Here is a 15,507-nt window from a genome sequence, read left to right as displayed (position 1 = left end):
TTATACTGATTGGACTTGATTAGGAAAGCCACACACCTGTCTATATAAGACCTAAGACCTTACACCTCACAGTGCACGTCAGAGCAAATGAGAATCATGAGGTCAAAGGAACTGCCTGAAGAGCTCAGAGACAGAATTGTGGCAAAGCACAGATCTGGCCAAGGTTACAAAAAAATTTCTGCTGCACTTAAGGTTCCTAAGAGCACAGTGGCCTCCATAATCCTTAAATGGAAGACGTTTTGGACGATAAGAACCCTTCCTAGAGCTGGCCGTCCGACCAAACTGAGCTATCGGGGGCGAGCCTTGGTGAGAGAGGTAAAGAAGAACCCAAAGATTACTGTTGCTGAGCTTCAGAGATGCAGTTGGGGGATGGAAGAAAGTTGTAGAAAGTCAATCATCACTGCAGCCCTCCACCAGTCGGGGCTTTATGGCAGAGTGGCCCGACGAAAGCCTCTCCTCAGTGCAAGACACATGAAAGTCTGTATGGAATCTACTAAAAAACACCTGAAGGACTCCAAGATGCTGAGAAATAAGATTCTCTGGTCTGATGAGACCAAGATAGAAATTTTTTGGCCTTAATTCTAAGCGTTATGTGTGGAGAAAACCAGGCATTGCTCATCACCTATCCAATACAGTCCCAACAGTGAAGCATGGTGGTGGCAGCATCATGCTGTGGGGGTGTTTTTCAGCTGCAGGGACAGGACGACCGGTTACAATCGAGGGAAAGATGAATGCGGCCAAGTACAGGGATATCCTGGACGAAAACCTTCTCCAGAGTGCTCAGGACCTCAGACTGGGTCGAAGGTTTAACTTCCAACAAGACAATGACCCTAAGCACACAGCTAAAATAACGAAGGAGTGGCTTCACAACAACTCTGTGACTGTTCTTGAATGGCCCAGCCAGAGCCCTGACTTAAACCCAATTGAGCATCTCTGGAGAGACCTAAAAATGGCTGTCCACTAGGGGTGCAACAGATCAAAAAACTCACGGTTCGGATCGTTCCTCGGATCAGGAGTCACGGTTCGGATCATTTTCGGATCAAAAAAAAAAAAAAATCTCCCCCACTGTAATAATATATTAGCAGGGTATTGCAGGGTATTGGCAGAGTATTGGCAGGGTATTGGCAGAGTATTGGCAGGGTATTGGCAAATATTGGCAGAGTATTGCAGGGTATTGCTAGAATATTGGCAGAGTATTGGCAGGGTATTGCAGAGTATTGGCAGGGTATTGCAGAGTATTGGCAGGGTATTGCAGAGTATTGGCAGGGCATTGCAGAGTATTGGCAGGGTATTGCAGAGTATTAGCAGGGTATTGTCAGGGTATTAGCAGGGTATTGTCAGGGTATTGCAGAGTATTGGCAGGGTATAGCAGAGTATTGGCAGGGTATTGAAGAGTCAGGGCATTGCAGAGTATTGGCAGGGTATTGCAGAGTATTAGCAGGGTATTGCAGAGTATTGGCAGGGTATTGCAGAGTATTGGCAGGGTATTGCAGAGTATTAGCAGGGTATTGTCAGGGTATTGCAGAGTATTGGCAGGGTATTGAAGAGTCAGGGCATTGCAGAGTATTGGCAGGGTATTGCAGAGTATTAGCAGGGTATTGTCAGGGTATTGCAGAGTATTGTCAGGGTATTGCAGAGTATTGGCAGGGCATTGCAGGGTATGGCAGAGTATTGGCACTGCTGCCATCTGATCTCTCCCCTCCACTGTACAGATCAGTACACAGAGGGGAGAGAGGAACCGGCATTATGACATGACGCCGGTTTGTTTACAAGTGATCGCTCCATCATTTGACGGCGCGATCACGTGGTAAACGGCCGCCGGGTGTACCAAGATGGCCGCTGCTCCGGAGCTAAGCCGAAGCCGCAGCCTTTCCTAAGGCCGAGGCAGTGCCGCGCTCCGCGGAGCGCATGTGTGCCGATCCGAACAGGCTGAATCGTTCGGATCACGGATCGGTGACGATCCGTTGCACCCCTACTGTCCACCAACGTTTACCATCCAACCTGACAGAACTGGAGAGGATCTGCAAGGAGGAATGGCAGAGGATCTCCAAATCCAGGTGTGAAAAACTTGTTGCATCTTTCCCAAAAAGACTCATGGCTGTATTAGATCAAAAGGGTGCTTCTACTAAATACTGAGCAAAGGGTCTGAATACTTAGGACCATGTGATATTTCAGTTTTTCTTTTTTAATAAATCTGCAAAAATGTCAACAATCCTGTGTTTTTCTGTCAATATGTGGTGCTGTGTGTACATTAATGAGGAAAAAAAATGAACTTAAATGATTTTAGCAAATGGCTGCAATATAACAAAGAGTGAAAAATTTAAGGGGGTCTGAATATTTTCCGTCCCCACTGTAGGTACTTCTAATTGCCAGTTACAATTATGTTTGTAACTGTGACCTAGTATATGTTTTTCAGACTACAACAGACATTTAACAACTACAAGGGTCACCAGTTGCAGCCACTAGACAGCTGCATGACTGTATGATAAATACCAGCCTAATTGTTAATAGTTATCGATGTGCAGTTATTACATCACCTTTAATAGACGAGTATGTTAAAATAATTGGCTGTGAGATTAATATTATACATAAAGATGGTATCAAATACACCATGAAATTATATTTACATAAAAATGTTAAAACATGAATAAAAAAAATTTGGCTATTCCCAAGTTCATATGAATGAAGACTGGCTGCCTTGAGTGATTTTTTTGTTTGTTTTTACTCTGTAAAACAAATAAGATTGCCTACCCACGGTTCGTGCATTTTCTGATTTCTGTTGTCCACAAATTTAGCTGCTGGTCATCTGCAACTTCAAAAATAACTTCAGTGGCACTATCCTGAAAAATAGGATAAACAGCGAAAAATAAAAATATTACAAACATTCTCATTTTCTAATTCTAGCCACAGCTAAAATGACTATTTCTGTCTATCTGTGTGAACCCGTTTCTTTATGTAATAATAATTACCCTTCATTGGAGTTATGTTAAAGCCGTAGGACACACTTAAATTCTCTGAAGAGCTATGTCACATCTGCAATTGTGTAGAGATTTGTAGCAGCTGCAGGATCTGTATTATTAGCATTTTTGTAGCTAAGAAGAAATGATGAATTAGAGTCAATCAAAAGTCCATGTCGCAGTGATTACAGTGGTTTGTAGCTCAGTCACTGATATCCAACAACTAACTACCCATCTTATCCAATGCAGCTGTTGAATACCAGTAATTTGAAGCTGCATAGGCATGTACCATAGGAAGCGACAGCAGATACACACACTGTACCCACAGATAATGAGCCTTGATTTGTAGCCACTACAAAACTCTACTACAAAGCTGCAAGTGTAACAAGCTGGCATAAACGTCACAGATAGTTGTTCAACCTGCCTTTGACTGATAGCTAAGTAACCAACATACACATCAGACTAAGATGACTTCTGTATCTTGCAGAAATCTTTGGCACCATACTTACTTTGGAGGAGCAAAAGCTAACCCAGAAAACTACAGCCTAGCTGATTTATTAGTGCCTCTGATAAATAGCCAGAGGGTCTTCTGAGATCCAATGGTATTTACAGGCTTAAAGATTGTCATTCTTTTTTCACGATCCGGTGACAAAGATAGGTGACAATTATTTAAAGTCTTTGGTGGCAAATCAGAACATAAAACTATGCCAGCCGAGTTTTATTTAGGCTCCTTTTACACTTGCGTGACTTGTCCTGCGACTTGGGACTGCAAAGTCGCATGACAAGTCGTTCCCCATGATTTCCAATAATAACCATTCATATGTGCGACTTCAAAGTAGTCCCTGTACTACTTTGGTCTGACTTTCATGTGAGTTGAGGTCCATATACTTCAAGTTTACACAGGCATTCCCTATATTGGGGCAAAATCGTGGCCGCAAAATCATGCTAAAATCGTGGCAAAATCACAAGACTTAAAAAAAAAAAAAAAAAAAAGCAAACCTGCAAACTTTAGCATCACAAACACACATTTAGGCCTCTTTTCCAATGTTGCATTTTAAAAAATACCCATGTCTTGTATGTTTTGCATGCTAGACACCTAACAACCACGAATATGTGCTTTCCAATAATTGGAGGTTAACCCCCAGCATGCTGACAATACGCATATACGTGGCCTCACTGGACTGTGGTTTTTTTCTGTGGAACCATACACAGTTAGGTCCATATATATTTGGACACAGGCACAATTTTCATACTTTTGGCTCTGTATGCCACCAGAATAAAATTAAAATAAAACAATCCAAATGAATTTGAAGTGCAGACTTTCAGATTTAATTCAAGGGGTTGAACATAAATATCAAGTACCAATTTTACAAACTGCAACTATTTTTATATACAGTCCCCCCATTTTCAGGGGCTCAAATGTAATTGGACAAATGAATATAATCATAAATAAAATTTTCATTTTTTACATTTTGTTGAGAATAATTTACTGGCAATGACTGCCTGAAGTCTGGAACCCATGGACATTACCAAAGATTGGGTTTTCTCCTTTCTGATGCTTTGCCAGGCTCTAACTGCAGCTGTCTTCAGTTGTTCTTTGTTTATGGGTCTTTCTGCCTTTAGTTTTGCCTTCAGCAAGTGAAATGCATGCTCAATTGGCATGAGATCAGGTGATTGACACCGCCATTGCAGAATATTCCACTTCTTCTCCTTCAAAAGCTCCTGGGTTGCTTTTGCAATGTGTTTTGGATCATTGTCCATCTGTACTATGAAGCACCGTCCAATCAACTTTGCTGCATTTGGCTGAATCTTGGCAGGCAGTATATCTTTAAACACTGCAGAATTCATCCAGCTGCTTCTGTCTTCTGTCACATCATCAATAAACACCAACGATCCAGTGCCATTGGAAGCCATGCATGCCCATGCCATCACACTGCCTCCACCATGTTTTACAGATGAAGTTGTGTGCTTTGGATCATAAGCTGTTCCAAGCCTGCTCCACACTTTTTTCTTCCCCTCATTCTGGTACAGATTAATCTTAGTTTCATCCGTCCAAAGAATGCTTTTCCAGAACTGGTCTGGCTTTTTTAGATGTTTTTTGGCAGTCTAGTCAGGCTTTTCTATTTTTCAGGCTTATGAATGGTTTGCACCTTGTGGTGAGCCCTTTGTATTTGCTCTCTTGAAGTCTTCTCTTGATTGTAGACTTTGACAATATGTCCACCTCCTGGACAGTGTCCTTCACTTGTCTGGATGTTGTGAATGGGTTTTTCATTACCATAGAGGGGATCCTGCGATCATCCACCACTGTTGACTTCCGTGGATGTCCAGGCCTTTTTGTGTTGCTGAGCTCACCAGTGCGTTCTTCTTTCCTCAGAATGTACCAAACTGTTGATTTTGCCACTCCTAATGTTACTGCTATCTCTCTGATGGATTAGTTTTGTTATTGAAGCTTTACAATAGCCTGTTTCATTTGCATGGACAGCTCCTTTGAATGCATAATGTAGGTGCAATAGTGCGCAAATGCAAATACCACACTCAGAATCAACACCAGACCTTTTACCTGCTTAACTGATGAAGAAATAACATAGGCATAGCCCACACCTGGCCATTAAACAGCTTTTGATTCACTTGTCCAATTATTTTTGGCCCCTTGAAAAAGGGGGATGGCTATTCTTAAGAGCTGTAATTCCTAAACCTTTCTTCTGATTTGGATATACATACCCTTAAATTAAACTTTAGAGTGTGCACTTTCAGCCCATATCCATTATATAAATATAGCTTAAACATGTTTTGGTAAATACCTAAAAAAAAAAAAAAAAAAAAAATTTTGCCTGTGTCCAAATATATATGGACTTAACTGTATGTGTATCTGTCTTAGTGCTGGCAGCGGGCCACACAACACGCTCCCAAAGAGACCAGAGTCTCACCGGGTTCAGGGTCACCTGATCGCTGTGATAGCTCTGATTGGCTATCAAGTGATCAGTCACTGTGAAGCCCACCCCTGAAGAGGAAAGATACATTGTATCTCTCTCTCTCAAGGTTTGATCTAGGTCAGTGCCAGGGTTTGTGTTTGGGTCAAAGTCAGGGTCAAAGTTCACGGTCAGTATATTTTGATCAGGATGTAAAAAAAAATTTTTTTTTTTAAATTATTATCAGTGTCAGTGAGTTTTCAGTAGAAAAAAATAAAAAAAGTAAAATGCGCACTATTGTTTCTGGGATGTACCACGGATACAAACAACACATAACATACACATATGTGGTATCGTGGCTATCATTGGGAGCAGGAGCATTTATTGTGGGTTGTTCTTTGGTGGTAGGTTATGGTAGAAACTAGAAATACACAGCTAAATTTAAACTTTTTTTTTACTATTTTGGGCCAGTTTTCCTTTGATAATAAAAATAAGTTGGGAGATATCCATTAGACCCTTCTCACACTGGAGCCACCTGTGCATTAGCGTTAGCACTAGCGGCTGAAGAAGGGATTAAAAACACCCGTGTTTTGGCTCTTCCGAATCGCATTTTTTTTAATGAGCCCCAAAGATGATGCTTGCAAGATTTTTTTTAACGGGATGCACTGCCCCAGTGTGAAAGCACTCAGTCTTTCACATTCGGACGGCATGGGAGGCAGTATTCAGGTGCTTTAGAGGCGCTATTTCTGGCGCTAAAACGCCTGAAAACTGCGTCAGTGTGAAAGGGCTCTTACCATTTACAATCAAATGAATGCCCAATTTGTCCTGAAAAAACAAGGTATAATCCACCCTTGTGATGATATTTACTAACGGTTCAACTAACACATGGCAAAGTAGAAAAATTGTGCATTAACATTTCTTTTACCCTCCGGTGCAAAGGGGTAAAATATTCCAGCTGCATTTTGTCTGGTTTCATTAGTAATTTTAACCTTTGTTGCATGGTTAATTTAGGGTATGTTTTTGGGGACTACTTTATTGAATTACCCAACCTCCTTTCAGTTTCTTAAATATTCCCCAGGATTTGTTGTCACTTAGTATAATCTCCATCCTCCTCTATACCCGTTCAGCATTTTGTAAGCCACTGGCTTTTAGACAACCCAAAAACACAACTGCTTAACAGTTGGCATTCATTTCTTTAAATGATATACTTTTTTACTCCAAGCCTACATTTTGTGATTGTATTCAGAGTTCATTCTTGTTCAATCAGACCACAGCACTTGGCTCTAAATGGTTCTGGCTTAAATAAATGTTGTGTTGCAAAATTCTGACTCTGATTTTTATGATGAGATTGCAGATAAGGTTGCCTTGTGATGACTTCCACAAATATCATATTGGTGCAAACAATGCTGACCACTGGACTGGAGCACCACTACTTCCAAGATAGCTAGACTTTTCACTTGGTTTTATGCTGGTTCTATTTGGTATACCTAATCATTTTTTTAAGTGGTTCTATGGAAGAAATTTCTTGGTCATGGCTTCAACAGTTCTCTCTAAACTCCATTTCTCAATTAAATTTTGTGAATGGAAATTTCAGACATGAAGCATTTACATATCTTTCTAACCTCCCTGGCGGTATGATTATTTCATATTTTTGCGTCTCAAAGTGGTACAGTTATTTTGCATAGAAATTTGGCACTTTATATTGTAGGTCTGTAATTCTTAGCAATAACACACTTAGATCTGTCCACCAAGAGTCTAGTAGATATCCTGGGTATGATGAAGTTTGAAACACAAAATCATAAATTATAATATAATAAATAAATATAAATAATTAAAAAAAATATATATATAATAATAATAACATAAATTTCCCCACCATTCACTATCGCTCAATTCTGCAAGTGTTCTAATTTACTATCGCTGTTTTCTAGCTGTCTAAAGCCACTTTTGACGTAAAGGGACACTTTTTGGTTGCTATGGACAATCTCTAGTTTCCAGGCAGAAACAACAGTATATATAATATAAAACTGCATGCAGGGCATGGGCCAAAGCACTGGGGACAAAAGGGAAGCAAAATGATTTCATACAGTACTGTAATCTGTAAGATTACAGTACTGTATGTGTTATGATTTTTAAATTTTTTTGAATTTGCCACCAGGCGCCGCCCCTGTGCGTCGCGACGCTCGCAGGGAACGGAGCCTGGCACAGAGAGGCTTCGGGCTGAAGACGGAGCCTGCAGACAGCGCGGGAGGACATCGCAGGATCCTGGGGACAAGGTCAGTAACCTGCACCAGGATCCTGAGATGTAATCCCGAGTGTGGGTCGGGGTTACCGCTAATGGTGCTGAAATTTAACCGTGAGCCACACTATGGAATACTGTCAGGGAGGTTAAAGCCAATCATCAGTTTACATCCGCTTCCTTCAACATCTGTTTTTTGAAACTGATCAAAGCCCTATTTAAAAAAACAAGACGGACAAAAAACTGATGTAAACAGACAAACGGTTCGTTTTTGTATCCGTTTTTGAATTAGTAGTGGATTTAACCACTTGCCGTCCGCCATATAGCAAAATGATGGCGGCAAAGTGGTTTTGAAAGCCTGGCCGGATGTCATATGACGTCACCAGGATATCAAGCCCGGGGGCGCTCATCGCGGTGATCGATGACACCGCAACTCTGATCTAGGTAAAGAGTCTCTGACAGATGATCACGGCTGATCACGATGTAAACAGGAAGAGGCGTTGATCGGCTTTTCCTCACGTCTGTCAGACGCGAGTAGAGGAGAGCCAATTGCCTGCTCCTCTGACAGGCGGGGTCTGTGCTGATTGATTATCAGCCCCCCCCCCCCCCAAGGATACTCACACTGTCACCACCAGGTATGCCACCTTAGACCACCAGGGATGCCAATCAGTGCCCACAATGGATGCCAATCAGAAACTGATGAGCAGCTGATGAGAAACTGATGTAAACCTAATGTGACTGAACGGATGAAATGAACGCTCCGCATGTGTGAAAGGGGCCCTAATCACAAACACAGAAAAAAATAGGAAGACCAGGTGTTCTGATTTTACTTTGCCTTCATTTGCTGCATGCTGGACCAGTGACTCAGTGGGGTTAATGTACTAAAATTGCAGACCTGGTGCAGCTGTTCATGGTAGCCAATCACCTTCTAACTTCAGCTTATTCAGTTAAGCTTTGACAATAAAACCTAGAAGCTGATTAGTTTCTGTGCAGATCTGCACCAAATTTTGCACTCTCCAGTTTTAGTAAATCAACCCCAGGGAGCATTAAAGTCAGGCAATTAGCACACTTGCTTGTTGAAGGCCCAACACCTCCTATTTATACAGCAGCCCCCTTATTGTGACCCCTCTCCCACCAGCAATATGTTGTGCTTTCGTTCTTTTTCTTGACTTACCTTTTTCTAATATCTTCTTAGGGAACATGTGACATGCTGGGGGCCTCTTCAGGCTGTTCCAGGAGATGGGCAGTCCTGGATGATTCAGGAAGTCTAACTAATCTTACCACATCAGCTCAACTCTCTGCATGGATGCACTGTGAGCGCACAGCGCTGCACTGTGTTCAGAGCCATGACACTCTGCACTCACAACCTTTCCTCAGTCTTCTAGGTTGGGTGACCCTGAACATCATTAAATCTGGAAGACTGAGGACCTCTTGCATGGAAGGGGAGGTACTGTGGTACATATTCCAAGAATGAAGAAGGGTATTGCAGCCAGAGCAGCTTTTTTCCAACCTCTAGGGGGAACATTTTAAAAACATTTAGCCCAGAGTTGGGCTTTGAATGTGAACTAGAGACACATTTAAAAGTTTTATATTTTGTTTGTTAACATAATAAAGAAAATACAAGACATAAAACACAATTTTTTAAGTAGAAAAGGCTATTGCTAGTATTGGCCAGCTATGCAGATACATAAATGTATGTAAAACTGATATGTATAACAGGAGAGAATAAGTCCAATCTGGAGGCCAACAGAAACACCTACAGTGGAGTGGATTTACTAAAGGCAAATAGACTGGGCACTTTGAAAGTGCAGTTGCACTCATTTTCCCCAGAGCTTAATAAATACGGCAAAGCTTCGCTTTTTAAAGAATACCCAATCAGCAAGGAAGATAAAAAAAAAACAAAAAAAACAGCATTTTTGCTTCTTGCACATTACTGGATGATGGAAATCAGTAGAGCTTCACCACATTCACTAACTCTGGTGAAAATGAGTGCAACTGCACTTCCAAAGCACCCAGTCTATTTGCCTTTAGTAAATCCACCCCACTGTCTTTTAGACATAGTTTTTTCTGCAAAGCTCTTACCTTAAGCACAAATGTGTTAATGTTATCCGGCATCTCCAGACGGCTGCATTTTCTTATTTCATGGATGGCCGAACAATGAACCCGTAATTTTGGTTTGGAACACTGCAGAGGACAGAAAGATGTAGGGCTATAAGTAAATGAAGTATAAAATACAAATACAACACTTTGTTAAACTCTCACCTACAAAACCAAGGACCTGGTATAAACAGATGATGAAAGCCAATCTGTCATCAAGGTTAATACCTGTCTGAGGCACCTTCAATAGTAATGGCCATGGTGCACCTAACTAAAGGCAAAACCTTTTTTTTTTAAATTTGGGTAGAGTGGAGAGGGATCAGAAACCTTGTCAGGTTTTAGTTGCTTTCTGTGCTACAGTTAGAGGATTAACCCTCTCTATTTGTCCTATTTGCCATTATCACTGATCTTGAAAGTGAAAGAAAATCCCAAATTTTGGGTTGTCACCAGAACAGGAACAGAGGGGAAATCTTTCAAAGGAGACACTTGTTCTGGTGACCCTTGTGACAATCCCCCCAATGTGACACAGATGGCAAGAAGAAAAAACGAACACGGGTTATAACCCTCCCTTACTCTATCCAAAATGAAAAAAAAAGTTTTGTCGTTAGTTCTACTTTAAAGTGGTTGAAAACCTCAGAAATGAAATAGGAACAAAGTATATCCCTCTATAGTGTGTACTTTTCTCAATTAGCACTAAGTGTAATTTCTGTCTGCAGCTTCTTTCCTCTGCTATCAGCATGAATCACTTCTGACAAGTTTTCCTGACACCAAGAGAACAATGGTGACAGGGAGGAAGCTCCAGCATATTGACAGCCTCAGCTCTGTTCTTGTGTGCTGTATGAAGGGGGAGGGGTGTGTCTCTTCCCTCCAATCAGCTCTCAGAGCCCTCCTCTGACTGTAATTTCAGCTGTCTGCCTCCTTTTTTTGAACTCTCAGACAAGCTTTATAATTCAGAACTTTGAATGGCTGTAGAGAAGAGAAGACCGCAGCTCTAACATCCATTGCACAGAGAAGTACAACGACAAAGCAAATTATTATCCCCACAATGTTAATTTTACACTGGATGGTTCAAGTTACACATTAAAAGATTGGAAACAACAAATTTGTTATTTTTTTCTTCATTTAAATGTAGTTTTTACTGGCATTTTCAATCATACAAAATGATGCATGAACCCCCCGTGCAGGTTTGCAAAACGAACATTGACATTTACAGAGACTAATGACTATGCATTCAGTTGTATCAATAGTTTAAATCCCAATGGAGGAACCAGGGGAGAGATATATCTTAAGGTGGCCATACACCATACACATCTTATTGTACAATCTCTGTAAAATCTCCTTTAGATTTAGGAAACTATGTAAGGAGGAAACATCTATCCATTCAATTTGTATCAAATCAAGCAGGTCCTTGCGCTACATAGTTGACGGCAGACCATTGGGTGGCTATACACACTACAATTTGATTGTACAAAACTATGTAATATGAGGACAAACCTAAACAATTGATTATAGTTTGTATAGCGTATGATCAGTTTGATGGGAGTAGCCCTATGCCTGATGGTTTATGTACCCGGGTTGTGCATTGTAAGTCAGAGAGGGTTTAGTGCCGGTTCACACCAGCACAATGCGGGAACCAGTGCGATTCCAGTGCCGGTTCCCACATTGCATAGAACTTGCAGGCAGTTCACACTGCCCTATGCGAACCACTGCGGGTGTCAATAGAAAGTTAATAACTCCCCCAGATCGGTTCGCTTATCGCTGTGCGAACTGTGAATTCGGACAGGAATAGGATCTCATGGTTGTGATTCTGGTGCAGAGAAAAAAAAAAAGGTGGCGCGATTTTGGTCCAAATGCGATGCAAATTCAGTCATACAATCTGTATGGCTGAATTTGCATCGCACAGACACCGCAAGTGATCTGCACAGCAGTGAGAATCACATGCAATGTCTGACATTGCGCTGGAGTGAACCGGCACTTAACCTTGACTTCTCAAAAGTTAGAGAACGAAAAGAAAATGTTCCTTCTCCTCTGTAGCTCCACCGCTCCTGAGCTGGATTGCAGACACATTCGGATTTTTGTGAGGCATATGTTACATTTTAATAGATCTCTGTATACATTATCTGCCTTTTTCTAAATTACCATGCAATTCCTCAAATGGATATATCGCAGCTGAGCACTGGCAATCCACACCTACATAAAATGTATACATACAGTTCAGCATAAAAACATGTTACTCTATTACAACATCAAAACACACTAATAAATAAATGATACACAAGCCCTCCAGAATCTCTGTCTTAAAGTGACACAAAACAATATCCCTATTCTCCAAAAATAATCCATAAACAACCATTACTTCTGCCGTGACTTTACCACGATTCTGCCACAACTTCAGAAAATGTGTAATCTTGAGGTCTATGGACCTCAAGTCGCATCAAAGTCGGACCAAACGAGTACAGGGACTACTATGAAGTTGGTGTGAATCATGAGGTACGACTCGTCATGCGACTCTGATGTCAAAAGTTGCAGGAAAAGTACTGTGTTTTTCTGCCTCGTTGTTATGTCCTCCTTGAGCTCCAGAACCTCTCTCCCCCCTCACCTCTGCGTGGTTATATCAAATAGTGAACATTAGGTGCAGTCGTGTGCACTGTTCTATGCACACAATAAATCCTTTAGTCCCTACTCTATTTTGAGAGCAAGCAAGAGAGGGTGACTACATTCCCACACACAGTAGGACCATGAAGAATGAATGTAGCCACCCTCTAACAGGTCACAGCAAAAAAAAAAAAAAAAAATCTGGGTGAGGCTGGGAGCAATGGAACATCATTTTTTGACTTAAGATTACAGATGTAGATAGCATTTTTTATGCCAGAATTTAGTGAGATTTTCTCTCATTCATCCCTCCTGCCCCCCCCCCCCCCCCATTTTTGAATAAATATCACAGGGACAGGAAGGGAGAAAAAATCTCCCCAGTGGCTTAACACAGCAGCAGAAGCCTGACAGGGTCTCCATCTTTTTCTCCATCTTTTCTTCACTGTATCTAAAACTTTAAAAATATATTGAATATAAACTGGCCTAAAATGGGACTTTGGAGGCACGACATTTAAAATAAAACTTTACGCTTATTACCACTTGCTTACTGGGCACCTAACCCCCCCCCCCCTCCTGCCCAGACTAATTTTCAGCTTTTAGTGCCGTCACTCTTTGAATGACAATTGCACGGTCATACAACACTGTACCCAAATGACATTTTTATCATTTTTTCCCCACAAATAGAGCTTTCTTTTGGTGGTATTTGACCACCTCTGGGTTTTTTATTTATTGTTAAAAAAATTAAAAAAGACCACATTTTTTTCAAAAAAATACAAAACCATTTTATATTTTGTTAATAAATTTTGCAAATAGTTAATTTTTCTCCTTCATTGATTTACGCTGATAAGGCTACACTGATGTGCACTGATAGGCTGCACCGATGGGCACTGACAGGCTGCACTGATAGGCACAGATAGGCTGCAATGATGGGCACTGATAAGGCGACAATGATGGGCACTGATAAGGCGGCACTGATAGGCACTAATAGGCAGCACTGGTGGGCACTAATAGGCGGCACTGGTGGCCATTGATAGGTGGCACTGATGGGCATTGATAGGTGGCACTGAAGGGCACTTATAGGTGGCACTGATGGGTGGCAGTGATGGGCACTGGTAGGTGACACTAATAGGCAGCACTGCTAGGTGGCACTGATGAGGCACCACTGGTGGGCATTGATAGGTGGCACTCGTGGGCATTGATAGGTGAACTGATTGCTGGCACTGATGTACTGGTGGGCACTGATTAATGGGCACTGATTCGTGGCACTGGCAGGTGGTACTGGTGGGCACATAGGCGGCTTCACCTTTTCCTCTTCAGGACTGATGTCCCTTCAACAGAAGCTGGTGATTGTCTTTTTTTTCTCCTCACGCTATTAGCGTGAGAAGAAAAAAAAAACAATTACCGATCTTCTGTTTACATCATGTGATCAGCTGTCATTGGCTGACAGGTGATCACATGGTAAGGGGTCGGGATCGAGTCTCATTGAGACTCGGGTGATCACAGCGTGCGCCGTTTAGGGGGGCGTCTATTGACGGCCTCCTGGCAAAGCAGATCCGCGCTGTAGCCATTATTCGGCTATAGCGCGGATCTGAAGGGGTTATTCCATACTAGATAAAATACAAAATATTTACACACTACTGCAAAAAATTCTAATTCAGATAGAAGAAAATCACATTATAGACAATGATGTATATTATCTTCCTTGCTCAATGCTTTTCTTGGATATAATCCACTTCTTCAGGTGCATTGTCTATTGTATGCACTAAAAGAAATATACAGTAATCATAATTAATAACACAATATAGTTATACCATCCCATTGCAATACAATCCTAAGTTTACCAAGCACACCACCCAGGGGTACCATGTGTATGGGTCTATATGGGGGACTCTCAGGGTACCCACTCCCACACATCCATCACCTCCTCCCCCATATATGCTATTAATTAAGATTATTGTATATTATTATTATTCAGGATTTATATAGCGCCAACAGTTTGCGCAGCGCTTTACAACGTTAGGGCAGAAAGTAAAGTTACAATACAATTCAATACAGGAGGAATCAGAGGGCCCTACTCATTAGATTTCTACAGAAAAAAGTCAAAAACTCCTGCGCTCAAGAGATAGCCGTGCACTAGATTGGAAAGAATGGTACAAGACAATCTTCACTAGTCAAACCACCACGTTAGCTGTGCTGCCACTCATAACAGATCAGGGGGAACCCAGAAGACATTCTAAAAAGGAAAAATGACAGAGGGCGCATTACCTTTGCAACACTTTTATGTATAAAGAATAAAAATGATGTACTCACAAACGAGCATAAAGTCAAGCATATAATGTACAGTCCATCAATTGTGTCATCCAGCAAGATCAGCTGGCCAGTTGCAATGGTGGGATGTGTAATCCAAAAGCCGCTGACATGTTTCGAGGGTGTCCCCTCTTCTTCAGATCTCTGAAGAAGAGGGGACACCCAGCTGATCTTGCTGGATGACGCAACTGATGGACTGTACAATATATGCTTGACTTTATACTTGTTTGTGAGTACATAATTTGTATCCTTTATACATTAAAGTGTTGCAAAGGTAATGCGCAATGCTTGTGCGCCCTCTGTCTTTTTTCCTTTTTAGAATGTCATTAGATTTTTATTAGTGCAAACAATATACAATACTGATGACTCCTGAAGAAGTGGATTATGAAATAATCCAAAAAATATG

General features: G+C 41.3%; 1 protein-coding gene and 1 long non-coding RNA gene across 4 annotated transcripts in view; one reads left to right on the top strand and one right to left on the bottom strand.

Annotated features, from left to right (window-relative positions):
* The window catches only part of SH2B3 (SH2B adaptor protein 3), a 230,490-nt gene that overhangs the window by 32,544 nt on the left and 182,439 nt on the right, over positions 1–15,507 (bottom strand). For both annotated transcript variants that reach the window (XM_073626157.1, XM_073626148.1), the window contains exons 4-5: positions 10,188–10,289; positions 2,752–2,840 (exon numbers count right to left, since the gene is read on the bottom strand). In XM_073626157.1, coding sequence (XP_073482258.1) covers positions 2,752–2,840; positions 10,188–10,289 — 191 coding nt within the window. The remainder of the gene's footprint in view (positions 1–2,751; positions 2,841–10,187; positions 10,290–15,507) is intronic.
* Positions 1–15,507, top strand: part of LOC141139748 (uncharacterized) — a 52,547-nt gene that overhangs the window by 11,903 nt on the left and 25,137 nt on the right. Inside the window, exon 3 of one of the 2 annotated variants that reach the window (XR_012243799.1) lies at positions 10,919–11,306. The exons of the other annotated variant lie outside the window; for it this stretch is intronic. This is a non-coding gene — a long non-coding RNA (uncharacterized lncRNA). Of the gene's footprint in view, positions 1–10,918; positions 11,307–15,507 lie in introns of those variants that run through there. 2 annotated transcript variants of the gene reach the window in all.

This window comes from Aquarana catesbeiana, linkage group LG01 (genome assembly GCF_042186555.1).
Source record: "Aquarana catesbeiana isolate 2022-GZ linkage group LG01, ASM4218655v1, whole genome shotgun sequence".
NCBI classification, from domain to species: Eukaryota; Metazoa; Chordata; class Amphibia; order Anura; family Ranidae; genus Aquarana; species Aquarana catesbeiana.
Note: the sequence above shows the minus strand (reverse complement) of the source record. Positions and strands in the feature narration are given on the sequence as shown.